Source organism: Anopheles funestus, chromosome 3RL, assembly GCF_943734845.2.
Source record: "Anopheles funestus chromosome 3RL, idAnoFuneDA-416_04, whole genome shotgun sequence".
In the NCBI taxonomy this organism is placed as follows: Eukaryota; Metazoa; Arthropoda; class Insecta; order Diptera; family Culicidae; genus Anopheles; species Anopheles funestus.
This window is the reverse complement of record NC_064599.1, coordinates 45,163,205-45,183,089: the sequence shown is the minus strand read 5'-3', so window position 1 is coordinate 45,183,089 and position 19,885 is coordinate 45,163,205. Positions and strand designations below refer to the sequence as shown.

Genomic DNA, 19,885 nt, shown 5'->3' with positions numbered 1-19,885 from the left:
AGGTACGGTGGCGTGTTCCTTCGCTGCAGAGCTGCTCCGATCGCTGTCCAGTTGGCCGTGTTGAAGGCGTTTTTCAAGTCGATTGTCACCATCGCACACAGTCGATCGCCCCTGCGCTTCTTGTCGAGCGCAACCCTTCCGTTGGCAATCACCCTGTTGATGGCATCCATGGTTGAGCGTCCTTTCCTGAATCCGTATTGGGCATTCCGTATTGGGTTGCATCCAGATGCTCCATAAGTCTGCGCTGTATGAGTCGCTCCAACACTTTTCCCAGAACACTCAGCAGGCAGATTGGCCGGTACGACGATGATTCTCCGAGTGGTTTTCCGGCCTTCGAGAACAGCACTAGCCGTTGCTTCTTCCATTCGACGGGGAAGTGACCGGAATCGATGTAATGCTAGAACGTTCTCATGAAGACGCGTGGAAACGCCGTCATCGTCGCAATCAAAGCCACGTTCGGAATGTTGTCGTCTCCTGGGTCACGCTGGGGATTGAGCGATTTTGCAATGCTCACCAGCTCACCCTCGGTAACGGCATCCCGTGCCGTGTCCTCGTCCGTCAATCCTGTTGCTGTGGGCCATTCCATGGGCGGTTGCACCGGAAAAAGTTCGCCAACAATATGCTGCAGCTTGGCTGGATCCCGTTCCATCGGTACTCGGGCTCCTTGCCACATTTGCCTCCGGATTTTGTAGCCTGGCCCGAATCCGTGAGGCCCCAGCTGTCCCGGAAGTTGATCACCTTGCTCCTTCTTCCTCCGCTTAACCGCTTGCTCCAGTGCTGCTTTCGCTGTTGTGTACGCCGGACGGCGATCCTGTCGCTGCTCTTCCGTTCGGGTTCGCCTGAGTCTTCTCCGAATCCCGATGTAGGTGCGACGTAACTGGGAAATCTCGTTATTCCACCAGTACACCGATCGTCATCCTCCCCGTGCTGCTGGCAATATCATCGCGTCGCAGGCATCGCGTCGCAGGCAGTTGACATTGCCTGCGTCAACTCGTCCGCCAAGAGGATGCGGTTGTAGATGTCCAGTGACCCCAAAATTTCAATGAACAAGTCCTTGTTGAAATACCGGGTTGCCCATCTGCTCTCCGAAGCCTGCTGTGCACTGTGTCCCAGGTTACGCTGCGTCGTCCTCCCGACCGCAAACTTGATGGTATTGTGGTCACTTGGATTTTCGTCGCAGTTTTGCGCACTGTTACTGCTCCAGGTTGGCCGGTTGCCCCGGTTCAACAAGCCTAGCTCAAGTGATGCCATAGCATCCATCACCACTGCTCCCCTATGAACTCGTTGTCCATCGTTGTGTCTGCGTTCCATCCCCCACGCTCCTGACTAGGCGTTGACGTCCCCGCCGATCACGGTGTCCCGATTCCGCGGAATCACCGACGCAATTTCGGTCCATTTGCGTCGATAATCCTCCACTGACAAATCGGACCCCACAGGAGGTAGATACACGGAGCAGAAAACGATACCACGCATTTCGACCACGACGAAGTAATCCCGCCGATTCTCGATTATGCGTTGGATAGGGTATCTTCCTGTCGATACTGCTGCAACTCTGCCCGTCGGATCCGCGACCCAGTTACCCAGGTATCGGCGATCAACACTATGTCGCAGCCTTCGTTCCGAGCAGTCTGCATCAGCATGTCCGGGCCAGCTGGCTGTGATTAAGGTTCTGTTGAAGGACATTAATCATGTCTGTGTGTTTGTCTGTTATGTTGTTTGTATTTCAATTTCAATTTATTATTATAATATATCTGCCGTAAGGCTACACATAGAATATTTAACATATTATATCTTAAACCATAATATATACCTAAAATCTAAACTAAAACTAAAACTAAGACAAAGGAAGTTCATGAAAATATTCGAAGCTCATTGAGTATGATGAGGAGGCTAAAAGGGAAATCTAAGACGGTAACGAAAGGAGGATAAAGGGAAGTGGAAATCAAATAAGAGGGAAGAGGAGTTAAACGATCGCAGAGCAAGCAACAATGGGTCAGAACGACCTGCTGCAGTGCGACGTCTGGGGATAATTAAGGGAGGACGAATACGGAGTGAACGGTTAGGAACATAGAGGGGGATCGAGGAAAGCAATATTGGTGAATCAATGCAATCGAGCAAGAGGGAAGTAACAAATAAGGATTGTGCCTGAGAGCGGCGGTTCTCGAGGGAGTCGATACCGAACAGCCGACACCTGGACTCATAATTGGGCAGGGCAGCAGAGGAATTACTCAGAAATTTGCGAACTGCACACCTGGTGAAGGATCTCTGCACCCGTTCAATGCGCTCAATATGAATCCGAGCAGTCGGGGCCCATATTACAGAACAATACTCCAGCAACGACCTAACCAGCGAGCAGTACAGTGCCTTCAGACAAAACGGATCAGAAAAATCTAAAGGAAAAGAATAATTTTAACTTGACAATCGCATTGAGAACCGCGACATCATCTGTGAAATTTACTGTTAGCTATAATTTTTAAATGTTACATGAATTATCTCTGAACTACGACGAAGGAACTTAACCACGAACTATAAACACACACACTACTTGACGCTATAAGGATTGACATTAAGGGACAATTAGGACGAACTATAATGAACTTTGCATGTAAAATGAACTCGGACAAATGAATAAACAGTTGCAAACAGAACGGCGCCAAGACTGCACGGGTTTCTTTTCTATACATTTCTTTACCGCGATATTTTCCAGTTTCGAGAGTTTTTCTCACATTTTTGGTCCTTCGAACCGGATCGTAGTAAAGAAAGTGTATTTTCGGTCATCATCCTGCTATCAAGGGTGAATTTCGGTTCTTTCGGAAAAGTGCAGTTTTAAGTGACGCTTCGCGCCATCGCTTTCGCCCCGCTATCAAGGGCAACGGTCTTTCACGCGCCATCGTTCAAATTTCGCGCCATCGCTTTCGTCTGTTCGTTTCGTTCGTGTTTCGTGTAAAGTAATAAAATGGACAAAAAAATCAAGGCTTCGCAACTCAAAAAGAGGATCGCAGTGGAAGGCCTCAAGACGCTAGAACGTTTTCAAGCGGAGTTTGTGCCCGAATTTGCAAGCCAGATTCCAGAGGCTTTGGAGGATTTGGACAGGCACAAGTCAGGGTTTTTCAACTCGATTGAGAAACTCGAAGAGTTGGATGAAAACGACGCCAGCATCGAGGCATACATCCATGAGAGGAGTGATTTTGAGGATCGTCATCGGAAGCTTAAATCATTCCTACGGGAAAACCAACCGAAGGAAGAGGGTACGCTACACGACACGACGGGTTTGGCTTCCTCGACGCTTGCCTTTTTTCGGCCAAACGCTTCCAACCTACGGCTGCCAAAGATCGAGCTTCCAACGTTCGATGGAGACCACACAAGATGGCTTTCGTTCCGAGATCGGTTCATAGCCATGATCGACGCGTCTGCAGAACTTCCCGCCATCGCTAAGCTCCAGTACCTGCTTCCATCGTTAAAGGGAGAAGCAGCTTTACCATTTGAGCACACCCCTTTAACATCCGACAACTATCCAGTTACGTGGGCGGCACTTCTGAAGCGGTACGATAATTCACGGTTGTTAATCTGTGAATATTATCGTAAATTGCACCATCTTCCAGGTGTGCAATCGGTGTGCGTTGACAAGCTTACGCATTTAGTGGTCGAATTCACTCGCTTTGTCAACGGATTGGTGAAGCTGAAGGAACCGGTGGATGCATGGGACACGCCGCTTTCGAATATGCTGATGATGAAGCTGGATCGTGAGACGCTGCTGGCTTGGGAAAAACATTCCGTGCATTTCCCAAAGGATAAGTACAAGGATGTGATCGCTTTTGTGCAGGATCGGATCCAGATCCTAAAATCAACGAATGATTTTGCATGTGAGCATATTAGTAATGTAAGAAAGGTGGCCGGCAATCATCATCAGTCAGTGCAAAAAAGGTCCATCGCAAATGCAGCTGCATCAAACGCGACACTTTCCTCACCCCCGGCTCATTCTCAGCAATTGAAGTGTCCCTTAGCATGCACCGACGCTCATCTTCTACGTAACTGTCCGATATTCATCGACCGACGTCCGATATGAGCGACGAGATGTCGTTACAAACAAGCACCTGTGTTGGAATTGTTTGAGTGGCACTCATCACGTCAAATCATGCAAATCTGATTATTCGTGTAGAACGTGCCGTCAACGTCATCATACACTTCTGCATATCACTCCGGCCACAGCAGTTACCATGGCAGCACATTTGGATGACGATAAGGTGTTTCTAGAGACGGCACAGATTGTGATTCGAGATGATTACGGTAATGAGCATGAGGCAAGGGCTCTACTGGATTCGGGGTCCATGTCTAATTTCATCTCTGAGGAATGCGCTCGCAAACTAATGACCAACCGCAACAAGGTCAATATTGCTGTTTCGGGCATCGGAAATGCGGTGGTACATCAAGTAAGGGGTTCGATCGTCGCTACAGTTCGGTCCAAGAATCAACCCTTCGCTACGGAAATGGCTTTCTTGATTTTGGACAAGCCATCAGCTGCCATCCCTACTTCATTTTCGGACATCTCATCGTGGAAGATGCCAGATGTGGCATTAGCTGATCGCGCCTTCAACGTTCCGGGGGAAGTCGACATCATCATCGGAGGCGATACTTTCTGGGAGCTTCACACCGGTCGCAAACGCTCTCTCGGCATGGGAAGACCGTGGCTGGTGGAAACCCATTTCGGTTGGGTGGTCACCGGAAACATTCATCATTCATCGCCTGGTCCGCGACTGTGTCATCTCGCAGCAAACGACATACCATTAGAAGACATCATGCAGCGGTTTTGGCAGAACGAAACCATAGCCGAGGATACTGTCTTATCGGTGGAAGAAGATGCCTGCGAAAGACACTACGTGGCTACTACCGTCCGCAACACTTCGGGGAGGTATGTCGTTAGTTTACCGTTTAATTCCAATCCTCATATCGTTTTAGGGGATTCTAAATACACAGCAGATCGCAGGCTTCGTTGTATGGAACGTCGTCTGAGCGATAACCCTAAAATGAAGGAGGAGTATGTGAAATTCATGGTCGAGTACGAGCGTTTGGGTCACATGAAGAGGTTAAGTGATCCGGTAGACGATTCGGTTCAGCACTACTACCTTCCTCATCACGCAGTAGTGAAGGAGACAAGCACAACAACCAAGGTCCGAATCGTGTTCGATGCATCGTGCAAGTCTTCGTCTGGTTATTCACTCAACGACAAGCTACTAGTTGGGCCGGTGATCCAAGACGACCTGTTCACCATCATTGTGCGCTTCCGGTCACATGCAATCGCGCTATCAGCAGATGTGGAGAAAATGTACCGTCAAATTCTCCACGAACCTAGCGACGGAAGGTACCTTCGTATTCGGTACCGGGAAAGTCCTGCACAGCCAATTCAGACCTTCCAGTTGCTGACAGTAACCTACGGAACCGCATGTGCACCATTTTTGGCAACGCGGACTTTAAAGCAAATTGCGCATGACCACAAGGCACAATATCCTCGAGCAGTGAACTCAGTACTGAACGACTTCTACGTGGATGATTTGCTCACGGGTACCGAAGACGTATTGGAGGCAGTTGAAATGCGGGCACAGATCTCAGAGATGCTCAAATCGGCTGGATTTTCATTAAAAAAGTGGGCCTCTAACGTACCGGAAGCACTACAGAACATCCCATCGGAGGACTTGGCAGTTCTCCCGACGCATGAGTGGCAAGATCCCCAATTCGTATCCACCCTGGGGCTCATGTGGGAACCAGCAACTGATATGCTTCGCGTGCGGATTGGTCTACCAACTGCTGCCCCGGTGATGACAAAGCGGCTAACACTATCATACATAGCGAAAATCTTTGACCCCCTCGGATTGCTGAGTCCAACCATAATCATCGCTAAGCTCTTCATGCAGCAATTGTGGTCGTTAAAGACAAACGGGAAATCATGGGACTGGGATTGTGAGCTACCATCACATCTCCAGCGGGAATGGTCGGCGTTCCATTCTAAGCTTCATTCACTGCGTGAAGTGAGCATCCCGCGATACACTTCGGTTAAACAAGCAACATGTGTGCAGCTGCACATCTTCGCGGATGCTTCGCAGGTAGCATATGGTGCTTGTTGCTACGTCAGAGCAGAAAGCCAGCACAAAATATCGGTACAACTAGTGGCAGCCAAATCCAAGGTTGTTTCTCTGACAAACACAAATTCAATCGCCAGATTAGAGCTCTGTGCGGCGAGATTGGCAGTAGACTTGTTCCGGAAGGTCATTCAGTCTCTCAACGGCACTTACGAAGCATTCGCTTGGACTGATTCTATGACCGTTCTACACTGGCTGAATTCTACACCTCGACGATGGAAGCCATTTGTGGCAAACAGGGTGGCTCAGATTCAGGAACAGACCAGAATCAAGGGCTGGAAGCATGTACCCGGTGTAGACAATCCAGCAGACGATGTGTCACGAGGTCTACTTCCAGACAAATTGCTGGATTGTCATCGTTGGTGGCACGGGCCACATTGGTTAAGCAGAAAGATAGAAGATTGGCCTCAGAGTGAACCTGCAAGAGACGAGATCGAATCATCAGAGGAAGAACGAGTTCATCCGCGCATGGCTGTTGTGTCCACTATAAACGAGTTTAGCAGCACACTCTTCAAACGGTTTTCCATTTACCATAGGCTCAGGCGAACTATGGCGTATTGCTTACGTTTCATCAATTGTCTAAGGGCAGGCAAATCATCACATACTCCATCTACAAAATCTCATGCCACGGTTCAGGAGCTGATCACGTTAGTTCCATTACTGACAAAGAGTGAGTTGCTTGAAGCAGAACGTCGGTTGTGTCATCTCGCCCAGCAGGAGTCGTTTTCGGATGAGCTGCACGAGATCAAGAACAGTAGAGATGTTCCACGCAACTCGAAATTGAAGTGGCTCTCGCCGTTTATTGATCAGTCGGGAATCCTGCGTGTTGGTGGCCGGCTGCGCAATGCACAAATGAGCGAATCATCGAAGCATCCTATATTGCTCTCATCTAAGCATCAATTGGCGGTACTGCTGGCGGTGTCATATCACGAGAGACACTTACACGCCGGTCCGGAATTATTGTTATCCATAATTCGTCAACGGTTTTGGATAATTGGTGGGCGCAATTTAACAAAGGCTGTTTATCACCGGTGTCTTCGATGCTTCAAGGCAAAACCCGTATTGGTGAAACAATCCGTCGCTGATCTTCCTACTTCAAGGGTTTCACCAACAAGGCCGTTTGCTGTGAGTGGCGTCGATTACTGTGGTCCGGTATTTCTGAAGTCTACGGTACGAAACAGAAGTGCAACGAAAGCATACATCGCTATCTTTGTATGTTTTGCAACAAGAGCGGTTCACATCGAACTTGTGGGTGATCTCACTACCGCTGCCTTCTTGGCAGCTTTATGGCGTTTCGTGGCACGCAGAGGGAGGATAGCGGAACTGCATTCGGACAATGCAACAACATTTAAGGGTGCTGCACATGAGCTTCGTCGCATCCATGAAATGCTGAAAGGCAGCGATCGTGATCGTCGTGAGCTGTTCAACTGGTGTGCCAACGAGGAAATCAAGTGGAAATTCATTCCACCACGGGCGCCACACTTCGGAGGGCTGTGGGAAGCTGCAGTCCGGTCGGCGAAGCAACACCTCATACGCACTTTGGGAAGCACAAGCCTCACGCAGGAGGGTATGATTACGGTGCTAGCACAGTTTGAACAGTGCCTAAATACTCGACCTTTGGTCCCACTTTCGAGTGAGCCCACGGATATGGAAGCGCTCACTCCTGGGCACTTTTTGATAGGGTCAAACATGCTAGCGTTGCCGCAGGAACGCTATTGATAGAATATTGGGATTGGGAATATTGATAGAAGTTCGGTTGCGCCAAATAGGTTGAAGGAATTCGATCAAATTCAACATCATGTGCAGAGCATTTGGTCGCGTTGGTATCCGGAATACCTACAACAGCTACAGGCCCGCGCGAAACGTTTTATGACTCATCCGGTACCGCTAGAAATAGGACAACTGGTTATCATAAGGGAAGATAACATACCACCTACCTTATGGCCAACGGGAAGGATATCAAGTTTGCATCCCGGAAAGGATGGAGTAGTTCGGGTAATAACGCTCCGCACAGCGTCAGGAAAACAAATTGTACGCGCAGTAAATCGGGTAGCAATCCTACCAAATCCGCTTAGTAGCAATTCAGAGGAGCTAGTCGATATTACACCTGAATAGTTTTCAACACAAACCACGCTACATTGTTGACACTCAGGTTGTCAGTACAAAACACCAACATACACACATCTACACATCTACACTCATACGGAATGTTAGGAGATAAGCGGTTACATGAAATTCTAAAGCGAAAAGTAGATTAGTAGATCAGAACATTACATGAATTTTTAAAGAAGTTCCTTCTTTGGTGGCCGGGAATGTGAAATTTACTGTTAGCTATAATTTTTAAATGTTACATGAATTATCTCTGAACTACGACGAAGGAACTTAACCACGAACTATAAACACACACACTACTTGACGCTATAAGGATTGACATTAAGGGACAATTAGGACGAACTATAATGAACTTTGCATGTAAAATGAACTCGGACAAATGAATAAACAGTTGCAAACAGAACGGCGCCAAGACTGCACGGGTTTCTTTTCTATACATTTCTTTACCGCGATATTTTCCAGTTTCGAGAGTTTTTCTCACATCATCAATAAGCGCAGACACAACAAGATCAGCTTGATGCGCGATGGGGAAGCTAGGTGTGTAGCATGAAGGCTGGCCATTCGCTGGATGAGAGCAATTGCTGGAGAAATGCTCTGCAAATAGGGCACAAACGTTGGTACTGTTATCAGCAAAGGCATCCCCGAGACACATAACAGGAGGAAGGGATGAGGAATTGCGACGATGGTTTACAAACGTCTAAAAGGATTTGGGATCTGAATGGAAGCGGATTTGGAGTCTATTAAGATAGAGGGAATATCTTGCTCGATTGTAAATGCGATAGGCCGATGCTGCATATTTGAAGACACAGCGGTGGTAGTGGGACTATCCCTATCCCTTCGAAGAGCTCGAAGCGTGGAATCGGCCCAAGGTGGAGATGGGGGGGTGAAGGAGGGTGGACAACATAAAGGGAGAGCAGTATTGACAATCCTACCGAATTGCTCAGTGATGGACTCAATAGAATCATTAGAGTCTAGAAAAGACCAGTCAAAGGCAATCAATAGGGTTGTCAATTTTGCAGAGTCTAGTCTGCGGAAATTTAAACCGCGACACCTGTTGGGTGTACGGGAGATGGAATGGAAACATCAAGGGATGGAGATCATTAACTCAAGAGTAGGGTGGTAGCTATCTAGCTTACGGAGATGAAAGGGAGCGCAAGTGACGGGCGATACCGAAGAAAGAGTTGTATTCTTACAGAAAACTAAATCTATCTGCCTATCGAAGGAGTTCTTTACTCCTGACAATTGGTTAAGACTAAATTCATGCATTCCGTCAATAAAATAAGACGAGGAAGAGAAGGAGGGAACGAAAAATACATCAGACGGCGACCAAGATATGGTTGGTTGATTGAAGTCACCAAAAAGCAGCAGAATATCATTAGTTTTCACACGGCGTTGAACCGCATCGATGGAGCTGAACAGCGAGTCTAGTAATACTGTGTTATTGCTTATTCCCGGGGGGATGTATACAACACCGATGAAGAGGCGAAGGTCCTTTAGCTTGATACAAATCCAGACAAGTTCCAGCGAAGAGTCACGAACGGGTATATGTGTTGTGATGAACTTCGACTTGCACGCAATTAGAACGGGCACGGTCAGCAGCGTCGGTGTCAGTTGAACGGTCACATCGAAACACATAAAAACTATCATCCACCAACTCGGAAGCCGCAACGGATTCATCCAACCAGGTTTCGGTAATAATGATGACGTCATAGCAGGAATCGATGAGAGCAAGTCGAAGATCGGTGAGCTTAGATCTAATGCTGCGCATGTTTTGATAGTAGAATGACATCGATGAGGCAGCGGATGGAGCAGCGAATGAACTGGAGCCGGTTACAGATGTTGTTATTGCAATAACTTAGGTGGTGTTGGAGACGATGAACTCGTGGTGTCATCACTGGATGGTGAGGTGTGTAGTTGATTTAAGCAGCTGACTGTTGTGTTGGTGTTGTTATTATGAGTAAGTCTGGTACTGAATGTAGTCGTGTTAGGATCAGGCTGAGCCATGCCTTCAACTTGATCTGCGACCGCATGTGGTGCACCGGCAATCTTAACGAGGCGATCCTCGGACGGAGAAAGTGTAGTGAAATTAATTGTGCGTCGCTCCGAAAACTCCTTGAATACTGTACCCACAGCCCACGATGAACGAGACAGCGCTCGCTCACGAAGCTCAAGCGACAAGCGAAGAAAAGGTCAGAGTGCTGAGATCCCCATTGGCCGGTACCAGCTTCCTAGCAATGACATCATCCACACCGAGTTGCTCCTTAACAAATGCCTGCACTTCCTGTACCGTAGCCAGTGGTCGGCACCGGGAAAGATACAGCCAGAATTTAGGCGATTCTGGTGGTAGCAATAGTGCGGCGGGAGATGCAGATTTATTCGGGGCAGTGCCGGTAAGAAGTGCGGGCGTTGGCGACATCACATCAGACGGTGGAGAGCGGTCAATCAGCATTAATCCAGCGAAACGCCGGCTATCAACAGGAGGTGTGTGAGTGGCTGATGCAGAGGTGTTTGTGGCTAGGGCCGTCCGCGTCATGGTTGATGGTGAGGCATGGGGAGGGTGACGAACGTTGATGAGATGCGAGAGTGATCCGAGCACAGATCCTTTGATTCTCTCCGATGCAGCAGTTAACCGTGACTCAAACTCTTCCGTAAGCTGAGTTCTGAGATCCGTCAGTGCAGCAGTTAATTCCGCTATCACAACAGAGCGACCGCTACAACGTAGCTCAGCACAGCTGGAACACAACCAGAGGAACTGCGAGTTTCCTTTGGTTAGCTCCCTGAATACGGCGCTACTCACAACCAGGCACGAACGGTGGGACCAACGCTTACAAAAACCATCGCACCTATATGATGGGTCCTCTGGCGCCGCTGCTCTCGTACACGATAAACACTGGTCAGCCATTGAAGAGATCACGATGACAATGACCGAAGATAGGCGCAACTTAACAAAAGCCAATCAAACAGAAGCCACACGATGAATTTACACCGAAAACACTGAATGTAGCAATAAACCAGGTAACCAGAGAGACTAGTAAGCTGCACACGCTTAAAACGATGAGAAAATCGTGATAAATATCAGAAACAACCGTCCAAACACGGGGCGTTAGAAAAGTGCGTGTTGACAGTTCGAACAGCGATAGTGACGATAGTAATGACCACGCAGAAACGATTTTCACACGTCTTCCATCGGTATACGCACAACCATTCTCCAGCACTGGGGTCTATGATACCTTAAGTTAGAAAGCTAAAATTTTTAGCCCGGATCTGTCAAAACATCGAGCAGAATCGAGCGGGAAATTGTTGACAGGTAATATCATCATGCAAGGATTCCTCAAGGACATAGCATTTTGACATAAAGAATTACATTATACTGCAGTTTTGTAGAACCGCGTTTTGACGAAACAGGAATTACAGTGTCGAAATGTAGTTCGAAATAAAGGCATAGCACAAGTAAAAATTTGTATTATTTTTCATAAAAACCTGAACATAATTAAACTTATGTAATTTCATTGTTGTTTTAAATCAAAATTTAATCAACATTCAGCCGAATCAAATATGGCCTAACCTGTTTCAGACCTGCTAGAAAAATGCCTTGTTTTGACATTTGTCGAGCAGCTGATCGAAACTAACATTAGAAAAAATTTCTAATCTGAAATACGCAGGCTTATTTTGCTGAGCGGTTTGTATGGAAAACATGCAGCAAATAAGCCGCGAAACGTCAAAGTCCATATAAAAAAACTAGTGGAAGGTATCATAGACCCCACTGCTTGTATCGCGTCGACTGTCGAGCGCTTTTTCCGGAAACCAAACTGTCGTTCGGAGAGGCCATACTGATCTTTCGTGTGTGCTGTCAGGCGCTCCTGTATAGGCATCTCCTGAACCTTAGCCAAGTTGTCTATCAACCTCAAAGGTCTTAGGGTCGACGATTTGCGTGCGTGCTTACCTGGCTTGGGTAGTATCACCAGCTTCTGCTTCTTCCATATCGGTGGAAATTGGCCCGGAAACAAGGTGCTTTGAAAAACTGCCTGGAAAACTGTCGGATACGCTTCCATAGCTGCTTTCACTGCCTCGCTAGGGTTAACATCCGGACCGGGTACTTTCCCAGGTTTGTGGCGCTCCGCAAGTCCAAGAATTTCGTCGATGGTTATCGGTTCAGGATCAGTCTCTGGGGCGGTGTAAGTGGGGCTCAGCTCTGGTCTGTCGTGAGTCGGAGGTGTAGCAGCTACAGAAAAGAACTCCGTTGACCTCGGCGATGACGAATCCCTTAAAGGTGCAAGATACAACTCTTTGGATCGGGAATCTTCCCACCGTCCCAATTGCTGCCATTCCTGTTTTATCAGTGATCCAGTTGCTGCTGCCTGCCGGTATTCCATACGGTGTATTTGTGGAATCACTTCCATATATGCTTTGGCATTAGGCAGAATGGCTCGCCAATCTGGTGCGCATTTTTCCCTGGTGGGCATACAAAGCACCTTGCCGGCTTGGTGCAACTACGTGCCAAATGATCCTCTTCACCACAACGCAGATATAAGTTAGATCTGCCTGGTCCCTTACAATTACGCGACAGATGGTTGTACTCCCAGCACCGGAAACATCTCCTTGTTGTTGGCAATATGCTGCTTCATTGGCATCTTGACATACGCTGTCTGCGTACTATCGAACGCCGGCTTCTTTTTCATCTCTAAGCTGGCGTTTCCGAGATCGAACCGATTCCGTAGTGCGCCCTCTAAATCTTTCTTCGTGGTTACTTCGTCTAGGTTACGACATTCAACGGTAACGTCATTCCCTAGGACCTTAACCTGCGCTGATTCTCCTACGGATGCTTGTAAGATGTCCTTATTATCGGCGCCGCTTACACCGTCTGCCCTCTTTAGCTCAAACAGCATTTTTCCGTCTTGAGTTCGCCGGATTTTGGACACGCATTGCCCAAGGGCTTTAAGCTTCGGATCCACCTTGACTTTCCGTAGAATATCTGCGTAAGATGCAGCATCCTTCACTCGTGAAACGATGGCTTCTGGTCTCGGGCGCGCCGTTGCTCTTTTGGTGTTCACTGGAACAACTTCAGCATTTACGATGCTTTTTTACGCTGCTGTTTCCTGGTCACTGTAGTCCACTCTTCGTCTACAGCGGGCGCTGAGGTCGTGTATGCTGCTACATCATCTAAGCTTACGGAACTGACTAGCCGTGACTTTAGAAAGTTGTCACTTCTGTGATTTTTCTGTCCCTCTTCTTCAGTCTCGGGTGTTCTTTGTCTTCTTCCTCGCTTGAACGGTCCTGCTGGGGCGATTCCTGGTGTCGCAAGGGGACCACGTGCTTCTTCCGTTTCATTAAGTATCTTCTCAGCCTGTTCTTCTCGCAGCTTCCAGGCCTTTAGCTTTTGTTGTACGCAGCTAAGGGATGTCAGAATTTTTACCGACATTTTCTTAATCGGCGCATGTACGTTGCGATCCTTAGTATTGAAGTGCAACTCTCTCGTTGTCTCTAGAGCTTCTTGCAGTTTGCTGTTTGTAACAGATGCTCTTCTGTCCTGCCCGAAGATGTTCCTTGTCTTGGCTGCCTTCGGTCATCCGCATTGGGGTTTATCGCTTGCGCACCGACACTTACTGGTTTTTCCGGATGTGTTTCACATGCCGGATCGCGCACTAGAGCTGTGAGAGGCTTACCTGACTCTTCGCTGTTTTCTTTTTCGCTTCCTTCCGATAGCAAATCGTTTCCGCTTGGCGGAGAACGCACTCGAGGGCAGTACAGGCTTCGAACGACGAAAATCCGTTCGCCGCCGGTGTCAGTCAGTATTCACTAGACACTCATTTTTAAAATAACGTTAAATTGAGTTACCGTACATTGCGCGCGTGAAGAATGAACTGGGCTTGGCGGATTCGAACGTTCCCGTTTGTATGGAGATAAATCCGCTAGGTTTTGAGCTGCGGATTTTAAACGAATGTGTTTGGCAATGGATTTTTTTCAATAAATTTAGCAGTTTTAATTTTCAATGAGCGTTAATAAGCTCTTTCAAAAAGTAAAATGTAAGTTTAATTGAATTTATTTGTGTTTTTTGTTGCATTGAGTAAATTAACATGAAGGCCAAATACATCAGTAACGGCAGAAAATTTAAAATTCCTATTAGCCATGAATCTGTGAACCCTTTGATCGTAGATATAAACGACATTGAAGCATTGGCAGCTACATGGCGTCCTGTTCATTTCCTCGTGAGCGTCGAACGGATTTTCGTCGTTCGAAGTCTGTACTGCCCCCGACTGTCTTGCTGCTGCGTTTAAATAATGCACTCCCGAGTAACAATCAGAGCCCATTTTTTGAGATAGTGTTGGTGAATTTTGGGTGAACTCAGTGATGGCGTTCATCTGCCTGGACCCATCTGGGGCTAAATTCTGAAATAAGGACTCTCCCTCTCACGGTCACTCATCTGCGTGTCAATTTTTCGTATAGGGTGGTTCGGAGGCTTTGCCACGTGGCCTGAATTTGATTTTTTTATAATTACAAATACATTGTAAGGGGGTTTTCGCATAGTGGAAAGTGATTTATTAATAGAGGAACCAAGTTCCATCCCCTGTTCATGAAACCGTAAAATTTTCCTCATATTTGGCCCAACTTTGCCCCATGTTTCTCTCTTTTTTGTTCAAGCGTACTTACACTGCCGCATTTTGCATTACAATAATTTTATTTGTAGATCGTCAATATAATAAAAAATGGAGAAAGGTTTAAAAAAGATAATCACAGAGAGCAAAACAAAGCAAAAAAGTGCCATCAGTTTTGTGGACAAACTAGAGATAATGGTGCTGTTTCTGACGAACGATTGTTCAGGAACAATTGTTCGTTGTGTAAAATCGTTCATGAATGAACTGATTACCCCTCGTTTCAATTCATTTTAATTCATTATAAGTTCATTTCAGGAGTCATTAGTTCATTTTAGTCATTCACAAAAGCCAACCAAAACCACCCACATTCATTTTTTCCGTGTTTCCTTTTCAGCTATGCTAACTAGATTTTTTTTTAAATACAAACTGTTCTACTAGAACAAAAACGACGGCTTTATTGAAAGTGTACTATTCGATAGATTTCATTTATCATGTAACGTCTACAGTTACTCGTTGAGCAACTGCAGCAAATCGAACGATCGTTCGTAGGTGTAGTTTTCTTTGTGGAAATACGGCACGGTACGGTACAGAAGACGCTCGGAAATAAGTTTAATCCCAAGAAACCAAATGTATAATCCCGGTGGAAGTGTTAAATAGTGGTCAATGATCATTGTCATCGGTAACAAAAATTCGCTGATTTTGAAATGGATACCGTAAGTATTGAGAGCAACCAACTGCTTGGCATTTTTTTGTTGTTTTCTTAAACGACACTCAAAAAGATATACGGAGTTTGAGAAGCAAAACCTTCCTAAGCTGACCCTAGACCTAAGAAGAAAAAAAAAATAAAATTTATTCTATTACATTTCAGACAAAGCGTCTAGTAACTTCTCGCCGGCAATATTTGAAGCTGGTAGAAATGTTGAAGGCAAATCGAATGATATTGAAGGAGAAAATGAAAGGGTCTGCAGCTTTTAGGGCTGTTGTTTCGGAAGAATTAAATCGGCTTGGACCTCCACTAAAGGATGCAACAGGATGGAAAAAAGTATGTATACTTTGATTAATTTGGTCACTACATTATTTATTTTTTCGATTATAGGTGTGGACAGATTTCAAATGTTCGCTAAAGAGGAAACTGGCAAATAACAATAAAGAGTACCGAGCAACTGGTGGTGGGCCGTGCAATATTAAAAGCTTTAAAGATGTAGAATCCCGTGTGTTAGAGCTAATGGATATGAATCAATCTGCTGGAGCGCTGAATATATCTGCATTTGGAACCTTACCATCAAAGCCAAATGTTTCACAGGCACAAGATCCACAGAATGAAAATTTACTACCACCATCTAACTCTGAACAAAGCGCTGTCCCACACTTAAATATTGAAGATGAACCTGTATCTGTTACCCATCACGATACCTCTTTGGAACCTACGAGCCAGACCTCCCCAGTTGCCGTGAACGTTTCTGTATCTTTCGACCAACAAAATGCGGACGAACAGAATGTAGAACAGTCTTCTGTAATGCAACGCACGAGGAAGAGAAGAATAAAAATAAGAGCCGAATGTCAATTGGAAGCCATGCAGGAACACAACAAAATTTTGGAAAAGCGGTTGGAGTTCGACGAAGAACGTTTTGAGTTTGACAAAAAAATGCGTGAACGACAGGCTGAGCGCGAGGCCCAACAAATAGAGCTTAATGGGCAGCAAATACAATTGCAGCGACAATTATTAGATAAAATCGGTTCGATGGACCGGTGTGCGCATCAATAAAAAAAAATAAAATAAAGATAATGCTGGTTTATATGACATGGTTTATATGATACGGTTCATATTGAATGCTGGTTGAGATTTATCTTCGCGGCCGACATAATAAAAATAACATTATTGTGGTCATACACTAAGCCATCGAGTTTATTGGGCAAAATATTTCCTGCGACCACAATTTAACTAAATCCTAAATAAAACTAGTATTAATAAACAATGTTCACACGAATAAATCTACATTGCTCGTTCCTAAATAATTAATTCTATCATCCGCCAAATTTCATTTATTTTACAGACACATGTTGTGTAAAGCACAACATACGTTTACAATCATTCCACATTTTTCTGGCGTGTAATTTAATTGCCCATTGACTCTGAGCAGACATCTAAATTTGTTTTTCAATAAACCAATCGTTCTCTCGATGATGCAACGACCTGACGCATGTCGCGAATTGAAAAAAGACGCAGGTGTACCATGTTCTGGTGCTCGAATTGGTCAAATTAACCAGGTCTCTGTAGGGTAACCAGAATCTCCTGTAAAGAATTAACAATAGTATTAAATATAGCTACGCAATTGCACGGTTTCGTAATATTATTACCAAGTATCTTAAGCCTTTCTCCGTTTTGGTGCCAATTCTTCTTTAACCAAGCTCATGCGCCAAACATGTGCATCATGATTGGATCCTGGATACCTTGCGTCAACTGCACGTATGCGATTCTTGTTATCACACACCTAAAATAAAGATTCTCTACATTATACGACCTATTACATAATTTACCGTATTTATACTACTTACTATCATTATGTTCAGCCTGTAATTTTTTTCCTATTGCAGAATCGTAATGGCCGAATGCTTTTTTTTTTATTCGGACACCACCGGTGTACCATCTACGCACATGACGACATCATGTATTCCACTTTTCTCGTAAAAGTATAATTTAGCCTCATGTTTCTCTTCTTCAGTCATGTTTAGCGAAATCCAGTCAGTGCACATTACTTTCTCTAAAATAGGTAACATTTCTGTTAACACTTTAGAGAAAGTAGATTTGGCGATCGCAATGTTATATTCCTTTCCGACTCCATGCTGATATTTTCCTTCTGCAAAAAACCTAAGACAAGCAGCAAGTTTTTCTTCCAAAGAAATACCATTCAAATTTTCTGCATTGACGTGTGGTCTAATGGCATCCAATATGTGCAAGAATGTCTCCTTCGAAACTCGGAAATTTTGTAGAAAACTAAATGATCACATCTTAGTGTTAATTTAGCCTTTATAACTGAATTCTGGTATCCTTACAATTGATCAGCAATGTTCCGTACTAGACGGAAGAGTCAGGAGAGAGTGGCTACTGTCAGGGATATGAGAGAGACAGGGAGAGCGAGCGAGAAAAAGAAATGGATAGCGCGCTGACGAGTAGCGCAAGCGGCTATGACAGGCGAAAGTGAGTTTGTTGGCAGCTACCGTAACGGACTGACGTGGTGGTCCTAGCAAAGAATAAAAGATAAAAAAAGAATAATCCTTCGACTCGTCCATTGCTTTCCCCTGGCGGAAAAACCAAGCAATGAACAACAGATTTGTTTTGGCACGAATCTCTTTGCGAACAATCTTTTCATTTCCGATTTCTTCCTCGTCGGTTAAGGATTGATAAAAAAGGCTGAACATTTTGAATCACTAATCACTTCAGAATCACTGCAAACGAAATCGAATGGTGGATGCAACACACGATTTGGACCCCACAATTCCAAACACGATTAAACGAGTGCAGAATAAGTTGACCATTCTTTACATGGCATACTACTCTTGTGATATTCAAGTCAGAATTAGAATGGCATATTTTCGACAATATAGTGGGACAGTGTTTTCTACTGCCACGAGGCCATGGCTGCTGAAACATATTCTCATTTTCTCAGACATTCAAATCCCTCAAAAAGCATTTCAAATCCAACGTCTCCGATTCACTACAAACTATCGTTTCTACGAACTACGAACAATCGTTCGTCAGAAACAGCACCAATACGTCTGTATGAAAGCGGGAAAATTTTTGCTTCAATCGCCAGACAAAAAAATCAGCCGGTATCGACTATTAAAACAAACGTGAAAAGCAAAGATCGCATCAAAGATTGTACTAAAGGTGACATATCGTTGCAGGGAACGATTGTTACCCAAAAAAGACCAAATACAATAATCGAAATGGAAAGACTTCTAATCATTTGGATAGATAATATCACTGAAAAAAAGAATTCCGTTGAGCACAAGAAATATCCAGAAGAATGCCAAATCTTTGTACGAAGACATACGATCAAAGTCAGGAACAGAGGATCTAGAAAATTTTAGAGCTAGCGCTGGTTGGTTTAACCGTGTCAAACAACGTTTCTTATCTGCACAATATTAAGATCACCGGCGAAGCATCAAGTGCAGATGAAAATGCAGCAAAATCATTTCCAAAGCAGTTGGTCGACACTGTAAAAAAGAAGGGCTATCTTGCTGAGAATATATTTAACGTCGACGAGACGGCTTTATTTTGGAAAAAAATGCCATCACGTACCTTCACTTCGAAGGAATTTGAATCAATGCCCGGGTTTAATATAGCTAAGGAGTGGATTACCATAATGTTAGGAGGTAATTTAGCTGGAAACTGCAAACTTAAACCACTTGCAGTGTATCATTCACTGAAGCCAAGAGCGCTTAACAGCTCCCTCCCAGAACGACTGCATTGTTGCAGCCCATAGACCAGGGTGTGATTGTCACTTTCAAATCGTACTACCTACGTCGAACATTTTCAAAGGCAATTGAAAGTATCGAAACAAATCACGAGACACTGATCGAGTTCTGGAAAAAATACAATGTACATGACGCTATCAGCAACATTTCAGCGGCTTGGAATGAGGTAACTCAAGTAAAGTTAAATAGATGTTGGAAAAATGTATTTCTAGTGGAAAGTTACGATTTTCTAGAAGAAAATGATGTAGATCAAGTGCTACACACACCACAAGAATGTGCATCCCTACTGTTGCGTTTAGATATCGAGGCGGACGTTGAAGATATTAATGAACTTATCATTTACCAAAATGAGCCGTTATCAAATAAGGAATTGATGGAAATGCAATATACTGAGGAACAAATCAACGGTACTGATGAAAAGGATGCACGTGTAAATTGTGAGGTGCCAAACGTGCAAAAGAAAGATTTTTCAGCTGCGAAATTAGCAAAAACATTTGAGCATCTCAACATTGCTCTATCTGAAATCGAAGCGCAGGAAAGCGATAAACAGTATTTCGCAGCATTCAA

General features: G+C 45.1%; 3 protein-coding genes across 3 annotated transcripts in view; all 3 read left to right on the top strand.

The window, feature by feature from the left end:
- The window catches only part of LOC125769450 (ankyrin repeat and LEM domain-containing protein 1-like), a 361,429-nt gene that overhangs the window by 130,042 nt on the left and 211,502 nt on the right, over positions 1–19,885 (top strand).
- LOC125769444 (uncharacterized) lies at positions 4,092–7,853 on the top strand. Its single transcript, XM_049438178.1, has one exon. The coding sequence runs from the start codon at positions 4,218–4,220 to the stop codon at positions 7,851–7,853; it is 3,636 nt and encodes a 1,211-aa protein (XP_049294135.1). The 5' UTR covers positions 4,092–4,217.
- Positions 15,756–19,130, top strand: LOC125769443 (uncharacterized). Its single transcript, XM_049438177.1, has 2 exons — positions 15,756–15,881; positions 15,936–19,130. Exons 1-2 carry the CDS (start codon positions 15,756–15,758, stop codon positions 16,602–16,604), a joined length of 795 nt encoding a protein of 264 aa, XP_049294134.1. The 3' UTR covers positions 16,605–19,130.

Excerpts from the sequence above, each read along its gene's own strand:
- LOC125769443 (XM_049438177.1), top strand. The coding sequence starts at position 15,756 with ATGTTGAAGGCAAATCGAATGATATTGAAGGAGAAAATGAAAGGGTCT. Across the intron at positions 15,882-15,935 it reads ATGCAACAGGATGGAAAAAA|GTGTGGACAGATTTCAAATG; the intron begins GTATGTATACTT and ends TTTCGATTATAG.
- LOC125769444 (XM_049438178.1), top strand. The coding sequence starts at position 4,218 with ATGGCAGCACATTTGGATGACGATAAGGTGTTTCTAGAGACGGCACAG.